Here is a 21,898-nt window from a genome sequence, read left to right on the forward strand (position 1 = left end):
CTGTCATCATACAGGTAGCCAAGACAATAAATATGCTTCTCCTGAGGAAGACAGTGACTATGGGGAATGTGCAGGAGATAGTGGACAAATTTGCTGCAATGGGGTTCCCTAACTGTGGTGGAGCCATAGACAGAATGCATATCCCCATCCTGTCACGAGATCACTAGGCCTCAAAGTACATTAACTGCAAGGGCTTCTTCTCTATGATATTGCAGGTGTTGGTGGATAACAAAGGTTGCTTCACTGATATCAATGTGAGGTGGTTGGGAAGGGTGTATGATGCACCAATCTTTAGGAATTCTGGTCTTTTTAGAAGGCTCCAGAGTGGTATTCTCTTCCTTGACCAGAAAATTAACATTGAGGGCATGGAAATCCCCATTGTGATTTTGGGTGACCCAGCTTACCCCTTGTTCCGTTGGCTCATGAAGTACTACACAGGTGCCCTGGACTCCATGAAGGAGCTCTTTAACTACAAGCAGTGCAGATGCTGAATGGTAGTAGAATGTGCCTTTGGCTGAGGTATAGGTGCCTTCTGATGTGCTTAGACCTCAGTGAAGTGAACACTACCATGGTCATTGGGGCCTGCTGTATTCTTCGTAACATTTATGAGGCAATGGGGAAAAGTTTCATACCTGCATGAGAGGCTGCAGCAGAGGTCTTGTCAAGAAATTATCAGCAGCTGACCCCAAGGGAAAACAGGAAAGCCCAAAAAGATGCACTGAAAATCAGGGAAGCCTTGAAAACCATGTTGTGTTAACTGGCACCCCCAAACTGTGCTGTTTCCTTGCCCTTTATGAAATCTCCGATAAACTGCGAGACAACCATCACCACCCACACAACCCCAAAGCATGTTAACCAATAAATGAAACTCTTTTTTCCAAAATAAGTTTTTATTTAGGGGAGAACTAAAAGGAGAGTGTGGGAAATAAAAGGTGATAAGGTCATGATTAGTCTTCTGGTGTGTGTTGTTATTTTGGGACTAGGAAGCTGGGCTCTCCGTAGCCTTCCTCCGCTTGTTCTGGGTCCCCAGTGAGAGGAGGGTGGTGAATGTGTGGAGTGATGAGGTATGGAAGAGGGGAATTGAGTAGATGGGAAGTACTGAGCCAGGAGCAAGGGACTGAGCTGTCTGGGTTCAGAGAGGTCTAAACTTATGGTTCATGAAGTGACTGGGGGATGCAGGGCCAGGAGCAGGGAACTGGGGTGATTCTTTCATTGAGGTAATTAATTCCGTCTGCCTGTTCATAATCGATCTGTCTGATTGTGATTTCTCTGTCACTGAGTTAAGTAACTCTGTCTGTTTGCCCATAAAGGACATGATTGATTCATGCATTTGTTGTTGTGCCCCCATCATTTGCTTCCTCCAATCACAAAGTTCACTCTTTCCTTTTGAAACTACTTGTATATCATTCTTCGACAAATCGTTCTCGCTCTTCTTCATCCACGTTGCAGTCAGCTGACTATCAGCTGAACTGTGCACTCTTTGTTGTTTTCTAGGGTCATTTGCTGATAAAACAAACTTAGAAATATTAATTAGCAATAGCAACATTTTTATCTTTACTCAGAGCAATGACCATAGTGACAGAAATAATGGCTGCCTGTCTGTATGGAAGAACATATTGCAACTGCAAGGCCACTCTTTTTACTTATAAGACAGAAGAATGCATAATTCCGAGCAGAATGCTTTGAGCTTGTACACAAAAGAGGTTTACAGTCAACTAAGCTATCCTTGATTCATGGGAAAAAAGCTTTCTTAAAGCAATGCCACAACAGGGGGGAGGGGAGGGAGGAGTGGTGTGGTATGTAGGGAGGGCTCGGCATATCCCAGGGACACCGGGCCATGGAGGAGTGAGCATATGCTGTTAAAAGCAGTGACTGGATTTTAAATTCTCTAGCAGCTGCTGTACAAGTTAAAAAATGATTAAATGTTACTGGGGGCACACATCTGAGCGGGTGGGGGGCATTCGCCTGCTGGCTCTGAAGGGAGGGAGGGGGGCTGCCATATATGCAATCTCATGCACGTCCTGGATTTTAAAGCAGCTGCACCAGGAGATGCATGACTTTGCTCTGAACTGGGTAGGATGCCAGGCAAAAAATCATTAGTGACTCATGAAACTTCCCATGCATTCTCAGTGGCCAAATGTGACATCAGCCTGAAAACACTAAGGAAAAGGGATAAGGAAAGACTACTCATTTTGTCCCACAGTAATGTTGGAAAATTTGCAAGAATGCTCTGTTGTGCCATGATTCCAGATCTCTTGCTGGTGTCTTAGCATGGTAAATTGTCTTACTGTGGAAGCACTACTGTCTCCCCAAAAATCTTGTGATGAAAATCTACAAGTGCCTGGGTAAGAGCTTCAGCTTTTTGTCCAAGCAGGATCTGCCCTCCATCCCTAGGTATATTAACAATCTGGTGTAAGGGAATGGGGCATATACCCTCCACAACAGAATTGCAACATACTATTATTAGTAGGAAAAAAAGGCTACTTACCAGAAGTGCCCTGTCCAGGATCTGAGTTGGCCTGTAAAGCCACCTCCTGAGTTAAAAATATGGGGATGGGATGTATTGACACCAACTAGATAAAAAGCTCCTGGCTCTCAGGGCCTAATTCTAAGCTGGGCTGCGCTCCTCTGTTGGCCACCACTTCCTCAACAGCACGCACTTCAGCACTCTGCCCACTACTGGAGCTGTTTTTGGGGGAAGAGGTTGTGTTTGTCACGAAAATAGCATGCAGCTCATCATGGTATCAGAATTTCTGGGGGGATGCCCCAGGCTCACTGTTGGCTGTCTTGCATTTCAGTTAGTTCTGGCGCAACTCCTTGACCTTCACGCGGCACTGCTGAGTGTCCCTGTTGTAACCATTCTCGTGATATTTTGGTATAAATATCAGCATTCCTTTTGCTGGATTTGAGCTGGCTGACAATAACTTCTCATCCCACACTGAAAAGAGGTCCAAGATATCCTGATGGCTCCATGCTGGGGCCCTTTTGTGATCCTGGGAACTCATGGCTACAGGGTGTGCTGGGTGTGCAGCAGAGATGTGATCCACACATCTGCTCACCACGCTGGCCAGAGAGGAAAGAAAATCTAATACAAATTCCCAGGCTGATGAACATCCTGTCACCTACTTCTGGCTCACCTGGAGAGCAGCAGGGGTGGAGTGATAGCTGGAAAGGACACCTCAAGGGCCATTAGGGCACAGTTTTTAGGGCTAATGAAATTGATTTTAACCCTGGTTAAGCTATACTGTTTTAGAAGAAAAAGAAGTGGGTCTGTCCCATGAAAGCTCATCACCTAATAAATTATTTTTGTTAATCTTTAAAGTGCCACATGGCTGCTTTTTTGTTTTGTTTTAACTCGACATTACAAATTCAATTTTTCGAGTAACTTCCTTGAGAAGTCAGCTGTACAGAAGACAGCATTACAGCAGCTTACAACTGACTTATTGAATGCTGGGGTGTAGATGGAGAGTTTTTAAAATTGACCATAGAGCCTCAAATTCAACTTTAACTCCTATCCTAAACCAGGTCTTTGGCTCTTTCAAGGGCTGTGGGCAGTTTGAAGGATTACAGATTTAGGAATATCTGAAAGAAACAAAGTGAGCAGCCAAGAAAAACCAGTTTCTTTCAAGGTTAGCAGGCATGTTTGCTTTCTGAGATCTGTGAGTGGGTTGTCATCCATATACTGAAAACATATTTTCAGGGACCTAATTGCTCTGTAACAATATTGGTAAAGGGATAATACTATCAGAATACTGTATGATGTTACATGCTAATAAGAGCATTTGTTAAGATTGTAGGCCACATGAATTAATTCTCCAAAAGAAAAGTGGTGATAAAAAGCACTATTACAAGTGCTAAGCTTTGTGCCTATTAGTCTTCCCTGGAAATCCATTCTGAGAAATAGAAATTAGATGTATTTAGGCTTATCTTAATTTTTTTACACAAAGACGTCTCTAATGATTTAACAAGAAAGGTCTTCAAAAAGAAATAATTTACTTTTATTTTTCTGAAGGTGACAATAGCAGTAACTTTGCTAAAATGTAGTTTTTCTTACCAGCACCGAAATGGGAGGAGACACAAGACAAGATGCAGAAACAGAATAAGCTGTCACAACAGATGTCACCAGCTGAGTGTAGTTTGCTACAGTGCACACTAGATGACATTGAGATGGCTTTTAGGAAAAAGGTAAGGGAGTCCTTAACACGTCTGAATGCCCTGAAACATGGAGAGAGTGACCCAGATATCATAGAGAAAGGAGATTACACAGGAAGATTTAGTGTTCAACATACCAATTAATAATTCTACCAGGAAATTCCAGTGTACAATATTTGTGATGTTTTTTTCCCCAAAAAGCCCTTAATAGAAGTGGCAATTTTGTTTTATATTGCACTTTCTAAAAGTTTCATATCTTGTTTGTCAAGGTTCATAAATTTAAAAATGTATATAAATACCTAGGGACACACCAAATTTTGTAGACTAAAACAAAATGAAATATTGAACCTTAATAGAACAGGCAAATTATGTGTGAATCTGTCACATCTCACTTCTATATCACTTGCTTGAATCCAATCCAGTTCAGTAATGATTAAAAGTTGTCATCATTCAGCAGTTATTTCATGAGCTACATGAAATAAGTTAGTGCTTGGTGGCCAAACTCATCTCCCTAAGAAAGTGTGGAGCTTATAAATGGCACCTATTTGAATACAGAGGCTGAATGAGCATGGAGAAGAAGTTATCTCCTTATGCCTTGAGGGGATCCTTCCAAAGCATGGCAGAGGGATTATGTGGAGAATCTTGTAATGTCACTTCCATACGTATGCTCAGCCTATGTAGTGGATAGAAGAATAGAATCCAAATCTCCTGACAGTCCTGTTCTTTAATGTCAAGATCCTGCCTCCTGTCTCAGAAGGCTATAAAGTTAAGGGGACAGGACTATGGACTAGAGTTAATGTTTTGCTACAGATCCAGCTGTACAGGCCTATATCTGTGCTTCCTCAGCCTTGAAGTGATTTGAGTGCTCTCGCAGACTGGAGATCAGCAGGCGCAAAGGCTACAGGGATAACAACTGACCATTCCCTTTAGTTGTTGATTCTGAGGTCAGGGTAGGTGCTCTCAAGCCCCACAGATTGGTGCTAGGGTAGGTGGCTGAATACATCTCATCACTCTGTAAACAGTGTCAGCACATTATAGCCATGTCTACAAGTGCACGCTACTTCGAAGTAGCGGCACTAACTTCAAAATAGCGCCCGTCACGGCTACACGCGTCGGGCGCTATTTCGAAGTTAACTTAGACGTTAGGCGGCGAGACGTCAAAGCCGCTAACCCCATGAGGGGATAGGAATAGCGCCCTACTTTGACGTTCAACATCGAAGTAGGACCGTGTAGTCGTTGTGCGTCCCGCAACGTCGAAATTGTGGGGTCCTCCATGGAGGCCATCAGCTGAGGGTTTGAGAGACGCTCTCTCCAGCCCCTCAGCTGAATGGTGGCCGCGTGGAGCGGCCCCTTAAAGGTCCCCTCCCCCTCCTTTCCTGTGCAGGAAGCTGAGGGAACGTGCAGGCAGCAGCTCAGACACGTGGCCAGCCTGCACGTCCCTCAGCAGCCACAGGAGGCACAGGACCTTTCATGGCCACCCGGCAGCCCCCCCAGCGCCCTCAGGGGACCCCCCCCAAGGGGAGCCAGGGCAGCCAGCCCAGCCAGGCTGGCAGCCAGGCCGGCAAGCGGCAGCGGGGCCCCTCCTGGACGGAGGCCGAGCTGCGGGACCTGCTGGGGCTCTGGAGCGAGGAGGAGGTGCTCCAGGTAATGGGGAGCAAGAGGCGGAACGTGGATGCGTTCGCTCGGCTGGCCGAGGGCCTGGCTGCCCGGGGTCACCCTGCCCGCACTCCTGATCACATCAGGAGTAAGGTGAAGGAGCTGCGGCAGGGTTACGCCCGGGCCCGGGATGCGGCCAGCCGATCTGGGGCCACCCCCGTCACTTGCCCCTTTTACAGGGAGCTCAGGGACATCCTGGGCCCCCGGCACATCTCCTCCCCTCCGGCCACCCTTGATACTTTGGCCGACGAGCCCCAGCAGGCCCTGCAGCCGGAGTCCGCCCCGGAGGCAAGCCCCGCACCCCGGGGGCCCCCCCCGGAGCCCACCCCTGGGCCATCGCGGCAGGAGGAGGAGGAGGGGGGCTCCTCCTCCACAGAATCCGGGCTGCAGATCCTCCTCTTGCCATCCCGGAGCAGCAGCCGGGCCTCCGCCCCCCGGGGATCTCCGGACCGTGGGAGTGGACCGACAGGTATGTACCCCCCTGTGGTGTACACCCCTGGGCTTGAGGGGCGGGGGTAATAGATATGTGTCCAGGACCCTCCACATGCTCACATGGCCATGGCCCCAAAGACAGCAGGGCCATGTCCCCCACAGCAGTGCATCAGCCCCTGCCCCCCCCCAACCCCGCACGACAGTGCCATGCCCCATCCCCAGGGCAGGGGGGAGCGGAACCTCGAGGGGCCCCCGGGAGGAGGGGATGGGACACCCCGCAGCAGCAGCAGCAGCAGCAGCAGCAGCAGCAGCAGCAGCAGCAGCAGCAGCAGCATGTGATGGAGTGGGGGGAGTACAAAAGGGAGACTCAGGCTAGATATGAGCAACAAGAGCCAAATAGCTCCCAGGGGCAAAGGATGATCCTGGGGCTAGAGCTGGCAGGTGACACCTCTGCCCTGAACAAAGAGGAGGGAGGAGCCCAGCTGGCTTTGAATCGGGGGGCGGGGAGGGGGCGGGGGCCGCAGGTAGAGGCTAGGGGAAGGGAGAGCTGGAAGGCAGCCAGCCTGAGGCGGGGAAAGCTACACCCCAGAGGGGCACCCCTTGGGGTCTTCTCCCCAGGACGGGTTGGAAGGACTGTCTCTTCTGACAGCTGGTGCTGTCACTCCTGGGAGAAACTGGGCATCTGTGGTCTAAGAAACCTCTCCTGTCAGACCCTGCGGAGTGAAGTGAGAGTCGCTCCCACCAGGGGACGGGGTGCAGTGCAGGGGGACCCCTGAACGCCATCCATCACAGCAGCATCTCCCGGGGACGGGAATGGGGAACCTGCAGCACAGGGCTGGGGGGACAAAGGCCACGGCTCGGGGTCCACACTAACGCCTGTCTCCATTCTTTTTCCCCCCCGCCGTGTCCCGCAGCTGCACCATCGGAAGGACCGGAAGAGAGCGCTGGCGAGGCATCAGTGGTCCCGGAGACCCCTCCGGGGCCATCGCTCCAGGCAAGCCCCTCGGCCGAGGACCGACCAGCCCCACGGCAGGCTAGACGGCGGACCCTGCGCCACCACCAGCCGACGGCGACGGACCCCCAGCTGCTGGCCATCCACCGTCGGCAGCTGGAGGTCGCGGAGGAGCACCTGCGGGTGGAGCAACGCCACCTGCACCTGCAGGAGCGGGCGCTGGCCTGGCGCCAAGAGGCATGGGGGGCCTACATGGAGACTTTCAACCGCGTGGTGGACTACCTGGCCCCCCATGCCGCGCCGGCCGCCGCAGTGCCCGCCCTGCCTGCTCCACCCGCCGCACCACCAGCTTCTCCGCACGTCGTCATCCCATCCGCCGTCGCCCCGCCACCCACCACCGAGGGCCGGAGCGCCGAGGGACCCCTGGAGCCAGCTGAGACTCGCCGGGCATATCTTCCGGTCCGTCCCGCCCCCAGCCAGCCCCGGACAGGGCTGCGGCCGCGGCGGGGCTCCCGGCCGCCCACGCCCAGTGCCAGACTTTAGGGGCGAGGGGCCCGGGACGTGGCCCCCCCCTTGTATATAGTTGTGACATTAATTTGTGCCCCCCGTTTGCCCCGTCCCCCCCATGTAAATAGTTCTCCCTTTTATCATCCCTGGTTTTCTTTTTATTACTGAACAAACTTTTTTATTACTATTGTTTTGTTTGTACACATTACTTTTGTTCCACACATGTTGTATATAGTTTGTTCTTGTTTTATTTATAGTTAAAAAAAAAAAGTTCTAAAAGAAAAAGCAGTTTAAGTTCAGCCACAAGTGTGTGCTGTCATTTGTCCAGGAAAAGTGGGAGGGGGTGCGGTTGGGTGCTCCATGGTGTGGGCGTTGGGGCAGGGAGTGTTGTGGAGGAAGGGGTGGGCAGTGGGGGGCCTGGCGGAGTTCACCCCGCGGCCTCATCATCGAAGTGGGCCCGCAGGGCCTCCCGGACCCGGGTCCCTTCGGGGTCCACCTGCCGACTGGGGGCAGAGGGTGGCTGCACGTCAGCCCTGCCGGCCTCCACAGCCCAGCCCTGGAAAAAGGCCTCCCCCTTGCTCTCCACCAAATTGTGCAGGGTGCAGCAGGCACCCACAATCAGGGGGATGTTGCTGGGGCCCGCATCCAGGCGGGTCAGGAGACATCTCCAGCGTCCTTTCAGGCGGCCAAATGAGCGCTCCACCACCTGGCGCGCACGGTTCAGGCACTGGTTGAAGCGCTCCTGGCTAGCGGAGAGCTGGCCCGTGTACGGGTGCATGAGCCAGGGCTGGAGGGGGTATGCCGCATCTGCGATGACGCAGAGGAGCATGGTGGTGTCCCCCAGAGGGATCTCCCGCTGGGGGATGTAGGTCCCCGCCTCCAGCCGGCGGCACAGGCCTGAGTTCCGGAAAACCCGGGCGTCGTGTGTGCTGCCAGGCCAGCCCATATAAATGTCCTGGAAACGGCCCCGGCTGTCCACCAAGGCCTGGAGGACCACAGAATGGTAGCCCTTGCGATTGATGTAGCGTCCTCCACTGTGATGCGGGGCGCGGATGGGGATGTGAGTCCCATCCAGAGCCCCGAAGCAATTGGGGAAGCCCAGGGTGGCAAAGGCGGCGATGGTGGCATCTGGGTCCCCCAGCCTCACGAGCCTGTGCAGGAGCATGGCATTGATGGCACGCACAACCTGCAGGGAAAGCACATGGAAGAGCACCAATGAGGGGTGAGCAGGATGTGCGTGGCCCTGCCCTGCCCTCCTCTGCCCTGCCCTGCCCTCCCCCACCCTCCCCTCCCCTCCTCTGCCCTGCTCTCCCCTGCCCTGGCCTCCCCTCCCCTCCCCTGCCCTCTTCTGCCCGGGCCCCCCTCCCCTGCCCTGCCCTCCCCCCGTGGGTTCTCTTACCTCCATGAGGACAGCCCCGACGGTGGCCTTGCCGTCACCAAACTGCTGCCCCACGGATCGGTAGCTGTCGGGAGTGGCCAGCTTCCAGACAGCGATGCCGACCCGTTTCTCCACAGGGAGGGCACGCCACATGGCGGTGTCCTGGTGCCTGAGTGTGGGGGTGAGCCACTGGCACAGCTCCATAAATGTCTGCCGGCTCATCCTGAAGTTCCTGAGCCAGCGGTCGTTGTCCCACTCCTCAAGCACCAGCCGCTCCCACCAGTCGGTGCTGGTGGGGTAGCTCCACAGCCGCTGGCGTGTGAGGCGGGGGCGGGGGCGGGGTGCTGCAGGGTTGGGGGTTGAGCCCTGCTGCCCTGGGGGCAGCTCCTCCTCCGGTGTAGCAAGGAGGTGCTCAGCTGCCTCCCGCATGGCATGGATCAGGGCAAGCCCTGCTCCTGCCGGGAGGGCTGGGTGGACCTCTGGCTGCTGCTGCTGCTGCTGCTGGGGGTCCATGCCTGCGGCGCCCGGGGTCTGTGTGCCTATGGCTCCTCAGACCGCGTGCTGTGCAGGCTGAGTGTGTCTGGGAGGGGCCCTTTAAGGGAGCGGCTAGCTGTTGCCCCGGAAGCGCTAGTCCGCCCTGTGACCCTGTGTGCAGCTGTGCCTGGCATCCCTATTTCGATGTGTGCTACTTTGGTGTGTAGACATTCCCTCACAGCGCCTATTTCAATATTGTGCTGCGCAACGTCGAAGTTGAACATCGACGTTGCCAGCCGTGGAGGACATGTAGATGTTATTCATCGAAATAGCCTATTTCGATGTTGCTACATCGAAATAAGCTATTTCGATGTAGGCTTCACGTGTAGACGTAGCCTATATGTGTTTCAGGTACTATTATATACTTTATCTCTTTTCTGTGATGTCTACACTTTTCATTAAAAAATAAACAGTCGGTAGAAAAAAAATGGGGCAAAGCATCAAAATATTTGTACTATTCAGCAGATGATACTGATTGAACTTTCAGTGAATGAAATCAATCATCCTGTTTTTTTATTATCCTTATTGAAATTTACAGTAAGTCCCATAAGCAAAGCCACAGCCCCCTAGTTTCTTTGCAACAGTCCAGGAACTAACAGAATAACCAAAGAAATGTGTAGTATGTTTCTGCAACAGCTATATTAACCATTTTGGTTTTTCTAGCATTCATTATGATCTATTTTAATAAAGAGAAGCTTGGTATTGAGAAACACAAGGGATGTCTTTAATAGTATATTAAGACAGATATATCAACCAGGCAGATCCACCAATATTTTTAGCTGTGAATTTTAAGGTAGAGTTATTATATGTGCTAACTTTCTGTGAGAAACTTGTCTGCCTTGTCATTTGAATTTCTGTTATTTGGAAATATGGTTTTGTAGTGAGCTTATTAATTAAACATCTGACAGTCAGAGCTTGCCATGGTTACCTATTTGATCAGTTTACAGAGAAGAAGATTTGAAAAGGTCTTGTAAAAAATACATTACTGTTTTTAAAACTTCATGAGCTTGATTTTTTTGAACAAAACACTGTAAATTGTATCCATTTCAGCTGCACTCAGCCTATCAGGACATTGAAAAAGCCTTCAGAGCGTTTGATGTCAGTCAGAGTGGATTTGTGTCTTTGGATTACTTAAAGTCAGTCATAAATGGCTTCATATTTCCATTACCTAATGGAGCTTTTCAGGAGCTAATGAGTAGGTAAGAGTCGTATTGTTTTCTTTAGAGACATTTTTAACGTCACAGCCTCATAACTTGATTATTGCTTTTTGTGACTTTCTTTGTTAATTTCCCCTGTTTGTGCCCATGTTGCAGTGTCTACGGTATGGAGTGTAAAATCTGATAAAACTAGCTAGAGGACCATGTTTGCGGCAGTAAGGTAGTTCTGTACAATAAAGTCACAGCCTTCTCTTAGAACAGCCTTACTTTTATTTATTTGTCATGTTATATTTAGTTTCCTAGTGGGAAAAGTACCATTTTCATTCAGGTAAATCTGGTACTGTAAGAGAATTATATAAAATTTTATATAAAATATAAAAATCTGGTACTGGAAGAGAATTATATAAAATTTTATATAAAATATAAAAATCATAAAAATCACCATAACTGAAAAGTCATTTTAAAATTTAATCCCAAGCATGTTCAGAACCTGGTACTCAAATTTAAACATTTTTTTCAAAAGACCTTTTATGTTCAGGTTATTATTACTCATTATTGTTATTACTTTTATTAATTATTTTTTGTTAGACATTAACTATGTGGTCAGCATTATATAAGAAAACAATTGAAGGCAGTCTCTGCCCTAAAGAACATACATTTTATTTATAGGTCTTAGTCAAATTTAGGACAACCACTGTAGATTGAGAGCACTATGGAGCACCTTTATACATTTAAGTGTCAAAATATTATATTGCTTACTTTATCCCAGAAACAGGGGACAGGGTAATTTACAGGGAGAGCAACTCAACCAGTATTACTGTTTCTTTATCATGTTTATGTACTTCGATCTTGCTCATTTTAAAAGTACTGCTGTTTGAAGGGTTGAATGAAATTATGAAGTACAGCATACTTCCATTGGAACTTACTAATGCTAACAACTTCCATTATGTAATAACTATGGCTGTGTCAACACTTGCATTCCTCTTTCGAAAGAGGCATTCAAATGATGGAAATTGAAAATAGAAATGGATGCAGATTTATATATCTGACACCTCATTTGCATATGCTTCTTTTGAAAGAAGAAAAGCAGTGTAGATGCGTCTCTTTCGAAAGTAAAACCCATCTTCGAAAGACCCCTTCTTCCCATTTTTTGTTTAGGGGGAAGGGTTATTTTGAAGATGTGGTTTGCTTTCAAAAGAGCCATGTCTACAATGCTTTTCTCCTTTCAAAAGAAGACTATGCAAATAACTTGCCAGATATGTAAATCTGCACCTAATTTGCATTTTGATTTCCCTCATTTGCATACCTCTTGAAATAGGAATACAGGTGTAGACACAGCCTATAGGATTAACAATAGGAATACAGGGGAACTAGATGATGTAATGATGCCACTTTTGGAAAACTGAGTTTAAATTAAATTAAGACAAAACTCTTCTGAATTTGGAGGGGCACTGCAAAAATAGAACCTGAACTGGACTGAGAGTGGGCAAATCAGGCCGACTCCCAGACCAAAACCTAGGTATTAATTCAGGCTAACCAGACACTGCAACATTATGGCCAGAGGTCACATACTGTGGTGATAAGCAGGATATAGAAGTGATAGATGAATAGAAAAGGATTTGGAACTCAGCATGCCCTCAGGACCTCAGGTTAAAGGACGTTTTTGAAAGTCTAATGTCTTTGGTCCTGATTTGAGATCACATGGACCTAGCCAATTCCCCAAACCCACATTTCCCATTTAAAGCCAGAATATGGACGGTCTTCAGTGTTTTGATTCAATTTGGACCCAAACTTACAGAGTTCAAAAGCTCCAAGAAGAAAATAACCAGAAGATAGCCTGTAATCACAGGCAGCAGTGCTAAGAGGATATGAGCAATTAAAGGCTATGGTTACACTGGAGCAATTTGTCACCAGAAGTCGCTGTCAGAAGAGATTTCCCAACAAAACTTCTGTTGACAGAGTGTGGCCACACATAAAAGCCAATCAGAAGAGCTCTGTGCACTGTCAACAGAGTGACTGGACTGCCTGACCACTCTCTTGACAAAACAGGCACCCATTAGGGCAAAACAGGGCTCCCTATTGTTCTGGCATGTTCTTAGCATGTGAGCAAACCGGGAACCAGATCATGTGTTACTATTTAAAGATTCCATAACATAGCATATTTCAACTCATTTGTGCAAAAGTAGGCTCATCCATGAAAATAATTGGTTGAATTTTTTTCTTGTGTGTACTAGGTAACTTTAAAGACTTCATTGCAGACCTACATTTTATAGCATCAGGTGCTATATGAGAATATCATCTGCAATAATCATATTGCCTTGTGCATTCAACAGATAAATCTGATTTTCTTCTAGTCATTCACAATGTGATATAACAGTAATCAACTATTTGTCAAAAATATTGCTATTATAGTTTCTTCAGTTCATGTCACTTGCTAGTTTTAAATCTTAAAACAGATCCTGCTCTTGAACACAACCACATAATGGAAAGATTTCTAAATGCATTTTCCCATTGGAGTTTTTTCTAGATATTGACAAAATATGGTGTCACTTTAAAGATGCTATAAACAGAAATATTTCAACCTACATATACGATATCTTTCAGGTGATATTTCTCAGATCAGGTAATTCAAAAGGTGTCCCAGTGTGAAAATAATGATGAGAAAGGTTTGCTGTCATATTGCTGTAGTGATGCATAGATAGCATCATGTGGGCTGCTAATTAATATAGTATTAACTGACAGGAAATGTTGTATGGTGTAAACATTAAATGATACTTAAATATTGTTGTAACAGGGTTCACTTACTGCTGGGACACCTTGTGATTGGGTCAAGGAATCAGGTTGGCCTGGTCTGGCCCCTCTTTCTATTGGTAGCTTGCTTCATGGGTTTTCTCTCTTTCTGGGACTTGGGGTGCTTCCTCTTCATGACCCAGAGGACTAAGTCACTATTTAGTGTTCCCCTTGTGTAAATATCCCACTGGATGAGCTATCCATATGCCCTGCAGGCAGTCTTCTGGTCAAAGTGCTGGTCCAGAGCTATTTTCCCAGTGGCTGGCAGAGGAATCCAGCCTCATCCATCTCTCCAGGTTCCAGATGAGGGACCCTATGCCTAGCAGCTGTGGTCTAGTGAATTTCAGTCCCAGTTGTTATATCACTGGGTTTCTTCCTACCTCACTTCTCTATACCCTGGTTCAATTCTGGATTTGCCAGTTGGAACATCCTATTGATCCCAGTGGCTACTCCACCCCCTTTTGGATTCTTGCCTGACTCTAGGTCAGGGCAGAATACCAACACTTACTTTCCTCTTAGAATTCCTCCTGGCCCCTGGTCAATTCCCTTTCTCTCTAGAGAGTGATCACAGAGCTTGTCCCTGCCCTGCTTCTTGCTTTCAAATTCCAGGTTTTGTATAAGCCCAGCTTGCTCCTGTCCAACTGGGCTTCATCTTAAATTAGACTTTATCTGTCCCTACCTCTCCTCCCAAGTGAAAAATAAATTTAGTTGGCTGTTTTTAATCTGTTCTGGCCTTGGGTGAAGTGAATACTTAGGTGAGTCAGGGGACTATTTACAGGAAAAAACACATGACAATGTTTTGTGATTTTTCTAGATATCTGTACGTCTTAAATCTCAGGAATGAAATTCTGGGTCCATTGATGTCAATGGTGTTTTTGTCATTGACTTTAATAGAGCTAGAATTTCACTGCTGAATAGTAGAGGACCCTGTAACCCAAGAAATCATCTCTCATAGTAAGTCCCCTGGGAGCACAATCATGTTAGTTCTATATTCCCCACATTTCATAGAGATTCAGTGTCCCATCTCTTTACTTTTGAAACTTCTTTACAACACAAATAAAAATGTGTAGAACTCAGGATACAGGAAGAGTTATTTACATTGAACAAAGGAATCTCACCACATTTTAACTTTCCTTCATGAATAATATTTTTATGTTTTATGTTTTTTATGTTTAATTTGGGTCTTTGCCATGCATATGCCTAGACAGGTGAAGAGGTATGAGTGAAGGATACTTTGGTTGTCTGTTCCAAAGACCAAACGTTCTGAGACCAGAGTAAAGCTTTCCCAGTGAAGCCCTCTCTTATGCAACTCTCCCCTCTAGTGATTTGCCAGACCCCAGTTTGGCAGCCTTCATTCAGGTCATGATGAGAACCATGCTTACTTGATCAGGCTTTCAGTGAAGTTGATATCTGTTTCAAATTTGTTGCAGATGTTTCCAGGTCCAGACAACAGTGATGGTAGTTTTAAGTTGCCTGTTTTGGTTAGCTCCATGAGTAATTTCTGTGATTTAATATTGTTGTAAAGATCCTGGATGCTAGGCTGTGGTGCTTAAAAATCCATTAGCATTCTTAAATATGTGGCATTTTGTAATGAATGACTAACAGACAATAACTCACTTGATTTTATCCAATACTCATGGTATCACAATCTTCACAAAACTATGTCTTTATTTTTATTGTATTTATAATCTAGCTAATAAAAAAGGACATAATAGAAGATGAATTTCTGAAAGTCCTATATAATTGTGGAAAAATTAACAAAATTATTTTAATATATAAGGCCAACTGGATAGAACACTGTCCGGGGACTTTGGAGACCTGGGTTCTGTTCCTAGCTCTGCCACTATCCTGCTCAGTGACCTTGGGGAAGTCACTTTACCACTCTGTGCTTCAGTTTCCCATCTGTAACATAAACTTCTTTGAGTCATGTCCGTAGGGGGCGATGCAACATAGCTGTGCTTGTGTTCCTGAGCTGCTGATTGGATCAGTATCTGTTTGGCTTGCACATGTGCCTTGTCCCAGCCTGGTCTTTCCAAGATGTTAGCTGAGTCACCAGAGCTTGTACACAGGTTTAGGCCTATAAATTACCACTGAGAATTCAACCTTCCTGTCTGGAATTAATTGGCACTGATCTTGACTCATTACAGGCCAGAGGTTTTCCTACCTCAAAACAGATTCCTGTCTTTGGCCATGCTCATGGAGACCATTCAGAGCAGTCCACAGATATCAGCCAGACACTGCCTCCAGTTCTTGGGGCACATGGCAACAGACACAGCTCTAATTCCAAGCACCAGGCTTTATATGCAATGCATCCAGATGTGGTTCAGCCCAGTTTACAGATCAAAAAGAAACAGACCAAAAGAAACTTCTGTCAGTATCCACTGGGGTCAAAAACGCCTTAGACTGGTGGATGAATCCAGCCAGTATTTGCAAAGGAAACCCCTTCTCCCAACCCCTCCCCTCACTCACTGGTTCTCACCGTTGATGCATCACTCAGTGGGGCACACATCTAAATGCTCTCACAACACAAAGCAAGTGGTCATCTACAGAGATATCCATTCATATCAACCTTCTTGAGCTGAGGGCAGACAGGAATGCATACATCCATTTCCTCTTACTGATAAAAGGATCATAAAGAGTGCTAGCACAGGCATTCTCAACCTTTTTTCTTTCTGAGGCCTCTGCCTGCATGCTATAAAAATCTGTGGCCCACCTGTGCCAGACTAACTTCTTTTTGCATATAAAAGCCATGGCTGATGTTAGGGGGTAGTAAGCAGGTCAATTACCTAGGTCTCAAGCTGCAGGGGCCCCAGTGAAACTACAATGTTCAGGCTTTGGCTTCAGCCCCAGGTGGCAGGATTCAGGGCCTTGGACTTCAGTCTTCTGTGTCAGGGGTTTGGCTGTCTGTCTTGGGGTCCAAGCAAGTCCAATGCAGGCTCTGATTGATGGCCCTGTGAAACCTATTCACAGCCCTCCAGGGTGCCCCAGACCTCTGGCTGAGAATCACGTAACTTGTACGTATTATATCAAGCAACAAAGGGGAGAAAGATCATACTCACTCTGCACGTAGGCAATGAGGCTACAGAACTGTATTTTCAACAACATCGCACTATCTGCCACTTACTTCCTGGACACACCAAACTCAGTAGCAGACAGTCTTAGTCACAAATTCCCACATGACTCTGAGTGGGAGGTAGACCCTAGAGTATTCATGACTTATGAATGCAATGCTACCGGAATGATGCTCCGCTCCTGTTCTGAAGAAGGACCTTCTCTAGGTCTTACTTCCCTTTCCACTAATGTTGAAAGTCCTACTAAAAATATGAAGAGAAAGAGCACTTGTCATACTGACTGCTCCCACATGGCTGAGACAAACCCGGTATAGCTTGTGAAGCACTTATTGAGCTCTCTAAAACCACTCCATATTTCCTCTCTCAGAAGAGAGGATGTGCCTTACATCCCAACCTTGGGATCTTTGCCTCAAGGTATCAGTCCTTCAAGGTTTCAGCACCCAGAAAACTTCTGTTGGAAGAAGGTACAAAAGGCATTACTACACAGTAGAAAGCCCTCAACATCCGTACTTACCTGCAAAATGGTTCAGGTTCCACATTTGATGTACCTCCCCACACCCACAGCTCTTTTACAGATGTTAAGCTATATCTTGAATCTAAAAGGATTGGGACCATCTCTCATCTCTTTCTGAGTCTACCAGGCAGCTATAGCAACCTTTCACCAGCCAGCAGAGCAATACTCAGCACTACCGCAGTAACCATGAAAAGATTCCTTGGAGGTATAATAAGTCTGTTTTCACAACTCTGACTCCCTAACCTCACATGGCACCTGAACCTGGTATTGAAAAGACTGACAAGACCTCCCTTTAAACCCATGGCCACATGTTTGTTTACATACCTCTCAATACAAATTGTCTTCCTGATAGCAAAAATCTCACTTAGGGGACTAGGAGAAATAGTGGCTGTGATGGCACATCCCACCTTTATGGTATTCTTTCAAGACAAGGTAATTCATTTGATTCACTGTCTCACCTTCTACCCCAAGTCTTACTGAGACCACAAGGAGGCTACATTGCATACTCTAGATGCCAGGAGAGCCCTGGTCTTCTCTCTGGATAGAACTAGAGTTTCCAGGAAGTTCCCTACACTTTTTCTGTGTAATGTGGAAAGATCCAAGGACTCCTCAATATTAGCCCAAAGACTGTCCGTGTTGATCTTGAACTCCATCACACAATGTTACCAAGTACAAGTGTAACACTGATAGACCCAGGTTGTCAGCAGGAAGGACTGAATCTGCAAACGTCGGGGCTAAAGCCCTCTGCTCTACCACATGCACGAAAGGCCATCTGGCTTTCAGCCACAGCTGCAGAACGGAGATTTTGCTCTCTGTAAGTATGTGGTCTCAGTGCCTGTGGGGATTAAAGAAGTATGGCCTCTCCAGCAACTATTTGAAAACACTGCACAAGTTCAATCTGAATATGGAAATGAGGTGCCAGCATCTGAAGAAGTGAGTTAACTCACGAAAGCTCATGCTCTAAACTTTTCTGTTAGTCTATAAGGTGCCACAGGACCCTTCGTTGCTGCTACAGATCCAGACTAACACGGCTACCCCTCTGATAAATTCAATCTCCTTATCTATCACATTATTCAAGAAGGTCCCTACCTCAGAGCTCTGTAGAGCTGCAACATGGGCCTCAGTCCATGCTTTCACAGAACACCGTACAGTCACTGGGGACTCTGCTTCTGGCAGGGTGGCAGTGGGTATCCTGGTTCTTCCCCTCAGGGTGCAGTTGTGGATGTCTCTCTGTCCATTAGGGTAGGAGATCACACCCCCTTGCTTCAGCATTAAACAGATACATGAAGGTTCAAAAGTTCAAGGTGGTCAAGCTAGCAGCCATTATTCCAGCCTTCAGGCAAGGAGATTGGTTTCCATTCCTTGACCTCCAAGGTGCCTACTTTCATCTCTCAATATGACTTCCACAGAGGAGATTCCTGTGGTTTACCTGTGGTCAGAACCATTATCAGCATGGCATGCTCCCATTTGGCCTCTAGTCCAGCCCAGGATACCCTCCAAGATGATCTCAGTTATAGTGGCACACCTGCAGATGTTAGGCTTTGTTATCTACCAATGCCTAGAAGGCTGTTTCCTGAGCTCCTTCATTCAAAGATGCTCTGCAAGCCACCCAGGTGACCATATGCACATTTGCACAACTGGCCCTTCATCTCAACTCCCAGAAATCAACACCGACCCCGATATAACAAATGGAGTTCACTGGCATGGGTCACAATGCAACAAGGAGACAAGAGCATCCCTCTCGTACAGACTTGCCAGCTTCACGGGTCTCATAGACACAGTCCAGGCCAGCTGGCAGATATTGGCCAGGAATTACGTACAGTTGGTTGGCCATGTGGCAGCATGCACATTTATCACTCCACATGCTCAGTTGTTCATGAAGGGTCTGTGTATGTGGCTCATGTCTGTCTCAGGCCCATATGTAGGGGCGTGTGTGAGTGGTGCAAATGCATCCCTCCATTGGCTGCCCCCCCTTCCCACTCCATGCCCACTCTAGCCCCGGCCCCCTCCTCAACCAGCCTGGCTTGAGATTACCAGGGCAGGCAGCAGCAGCAGCTACAGGGGATTGTCTTCCTGCTGCCTTCCTCTCCCCTCCCCTGTACTCACCACCAGGTGCTCCCAGCCCACTAAGCCCCACTGTTTAGCTGGGGGCCTCTCAGCTTTCTGCAGAGAAGCAGGGCTCATCAGGTCAGATGAGGCAGCACTCCACTAGTGAGTGTGGAAGGGGGACGAAGGAGGCCATGAGGAGGCGGTCTCCTTAGCTGCGGCTGCCATCCACTGCCTGATGTCTGCCCCACATACTCCTCCGCCTCTTGGGATGAGCTGGAGTAGGGTGGGGGTCCTTGGGTTGAGTGGGGGGGTTGGGCTGAGGAGGGCTGTGTTTGGGCAGGGGGGATGCTGGGGCCTTGTGGAGGGGGTTCAGTCCGAGTGAGGTGGGGTGTTTGAATAGGAAGGATGTTGGGTCCTTACCGGGGTGGGGGAGTTCTGTCTGGGTGAGATCTCCTTGGGCCGGGCAGGGAGTGGGGGCTCTTCAGGCCTAGCAAGGGTGGGGAGAGGGGGCTGTTCAGGAGATGGGGTTGTGGAGCCAAACTGGGGGTAGCTGTAGGGGAGGGGCAGGGCCAAATGAAGAGCCAAGGGTTGGGGGACAAGGACAGGGCCCACTCTTAGGGAGTGCTCCATATTTACAAAAAAAGCACCCCTCCCAGAAATTCCTGTGTACAGGCTTATGTCTGTACCCCAAGTAAGGTCACATTAAACAAATAACCATTCATGCCCCTTTCAAGTACTCCCAGGAGTGGTTGAAAGAACCATCCAGTGTCTGAGCAGGCATTCCATTCATACAACTGCTTCTGACGGTGACTCTAACAATGTGTGCCTCCATGATAGACTGGGGAACTCATCTAACTGACCGAAGTGTTCAAGGCAAGTGGTTGCCCATGAAAGCAGCAATCTTTATTAATTTTTTAGAGTTAAGAGCGATCAGGAACGCCTGTGCACACTTCCACATCACACACCCAGAACCACTTCCAGGGCATATTTTTCCCACAACTCACCAGCAAGAAAACCCAGAATGCCACAGGGCTGAGAGAACTGTGGGATAAGTTCCCACAATGCACTAAGTTGGCTTTGTGGACAGGTGCAGAAACTCAACTTTCACTTTATAAAACCCAGTTTTACAAAATCAATTTTAATAAATTCGACTTTGTTTTGTAGTGTAGATGTAGCATCAGTTGGAAGTTTTCATGTGACTACAAATGGGAACTACACTCAGGAGTGCTGCATTGAATACTTGCCCTTTGAGGAGCTCTGACTATAGGTCTCTTCACTCTGACCAGAACAGGGCAAGCCTGGAGAAAACAGTCCCTCGGAGGTGACCACATCCTCCCATGGGACAGGGACCTCTTGTATGTTTTTCTCCTGCTTCTGCAGTTATTTAAGGTACTGTTGATAAAGAGATGAGATAAAGTGTGGTATTCTGATTGCCCTCTCCTAGCAAAGGCAAGTTTGTTTCTTTTACCTGCCCCAAATAGCAGCATGTCCTCTCTTTCCTCTTGTGCCCATTCCTCACCTGCTCTGCAGAAACAAAAGTTTGATCCTTCACCCCAACTTTCAGGTCCCCCCATGTCTCCATTTTAGTTTCAAGACTTGGAGACAGAAGGTGCGTCTACACTTGCATTCCCCTTTCGAAAGAGGTATGCAAATGCGGGAAATTGCAAATGCTTATGAGGTGCATGTCTGCATATTTGGCACCTCATTTCCATATTCTTATTTTGAAAGAGCTTCTTTCAAAAGAAGAAAACCAGTGTAGACACTGCTCTTTCGAAAGTAAACCCCATCTTCAAAAGAATCCTTCTTCCCTTTATTTAGTGGGAAGAAAGATTCTTTTCGAAGATGGGGTTTACTTTCGAAAGAGCAGTGTCTACACTGGTTTTCTTCTTTTGAAAGAAGCTCTTTCAAAATAAGAATATGGAAATGAGGTGCCAAATATGCAGACATGCACCTCATAAGCATTTTCAATTTCCCGCATATATATACCTCTTTTGATAGAGGAGTGCAAGTGTAGATGCACCCAGAATGTTCTGAGGAAGTAAAAGACATGTTACACAGCCAAACATCAACCATTCATTGTACTTATTTGCAAAAGTGGAAACAATTTCAAATTTGGTGCCATTCTAAGCAAGTAGATCCGACATCCTCATCCTTCCTTCTGATTTCAGAGTATATTTTAGACCTCAAAAGGCCTGGGCTCTCTGTCAGCTGTCTTAAAGTACAGATAATAGCGATAGCACCCTTCCCCTGTCAAGTGGGCAAGTACTCAGTGTTCACTCATGCAATGACATGTAGAGCACTGGGAACTTCTTCCCAAACATGAGACCACCCACTGCAGCCTGGGTTCTTAGTCTAGTTCTGGGAGCTTTGAATAAACCACCCTTTGAGCCATGGCAACTTGTCTCTCACACCTGTCCGTAAAGACAGTATTTGTGGTTGCCATTATCTCAGCAAGAAGGATAGGAGAAATAAGCTGTGTCTACACGTGCACGCTACTTCGAAGGAGCGGCACTAACTTCGAAATAGCGCCCGTCGCAGCTACACGCGTCGGGCGCTATTTCGAAGTTAACTTCGACGTTAGGCGGCGAGACGTCAAAGTCACTAACCTCATGAGGGGATCGGAATAGCGCCCTACTTCGACGTTCAACGTCGAAGTAGGGACTGTGTAGACGATCCGTGTCCCGCAACGTCGAAATTGCCGGGTCC

General features: G+C 47.4%; 1 protein-coding gene across 1 annotated transcript in view; it reads left to right on the top strand.

Moving 5' to 3' along the window:
* EFCAB6 (EF-hand calcium binding domain 6) overlaps positions 1-21,898 on the top strand; it is a 193,973-nt gene that overhangs the window by 56,738 nt on the left and 115,337 nt on the right. Inside the window, 2 exon segments of the mRNA XM_074983707.1 lie at positions 4,058-4,185; positions 10,662-10,810. Coding sequence (XP_074839808.1) covers positions 4,058-4,185; positions 10,662-10,810 — 277 coding nt within the window.

The sequence above is a fragment of the Carettochelys insculpta genome, chromosome 1 (assembly GCF_033958435.1).
Source record: "Carettochelys insculpta isolate YL-2023 chromosome 1, ASM3395843v1, whole genome shotgun sequence".
NCBI lineage: Eukaryota > Metazoa > Chordata > Testudines > Carettochelyidae > Carettochelys > Carettochelys insculpta.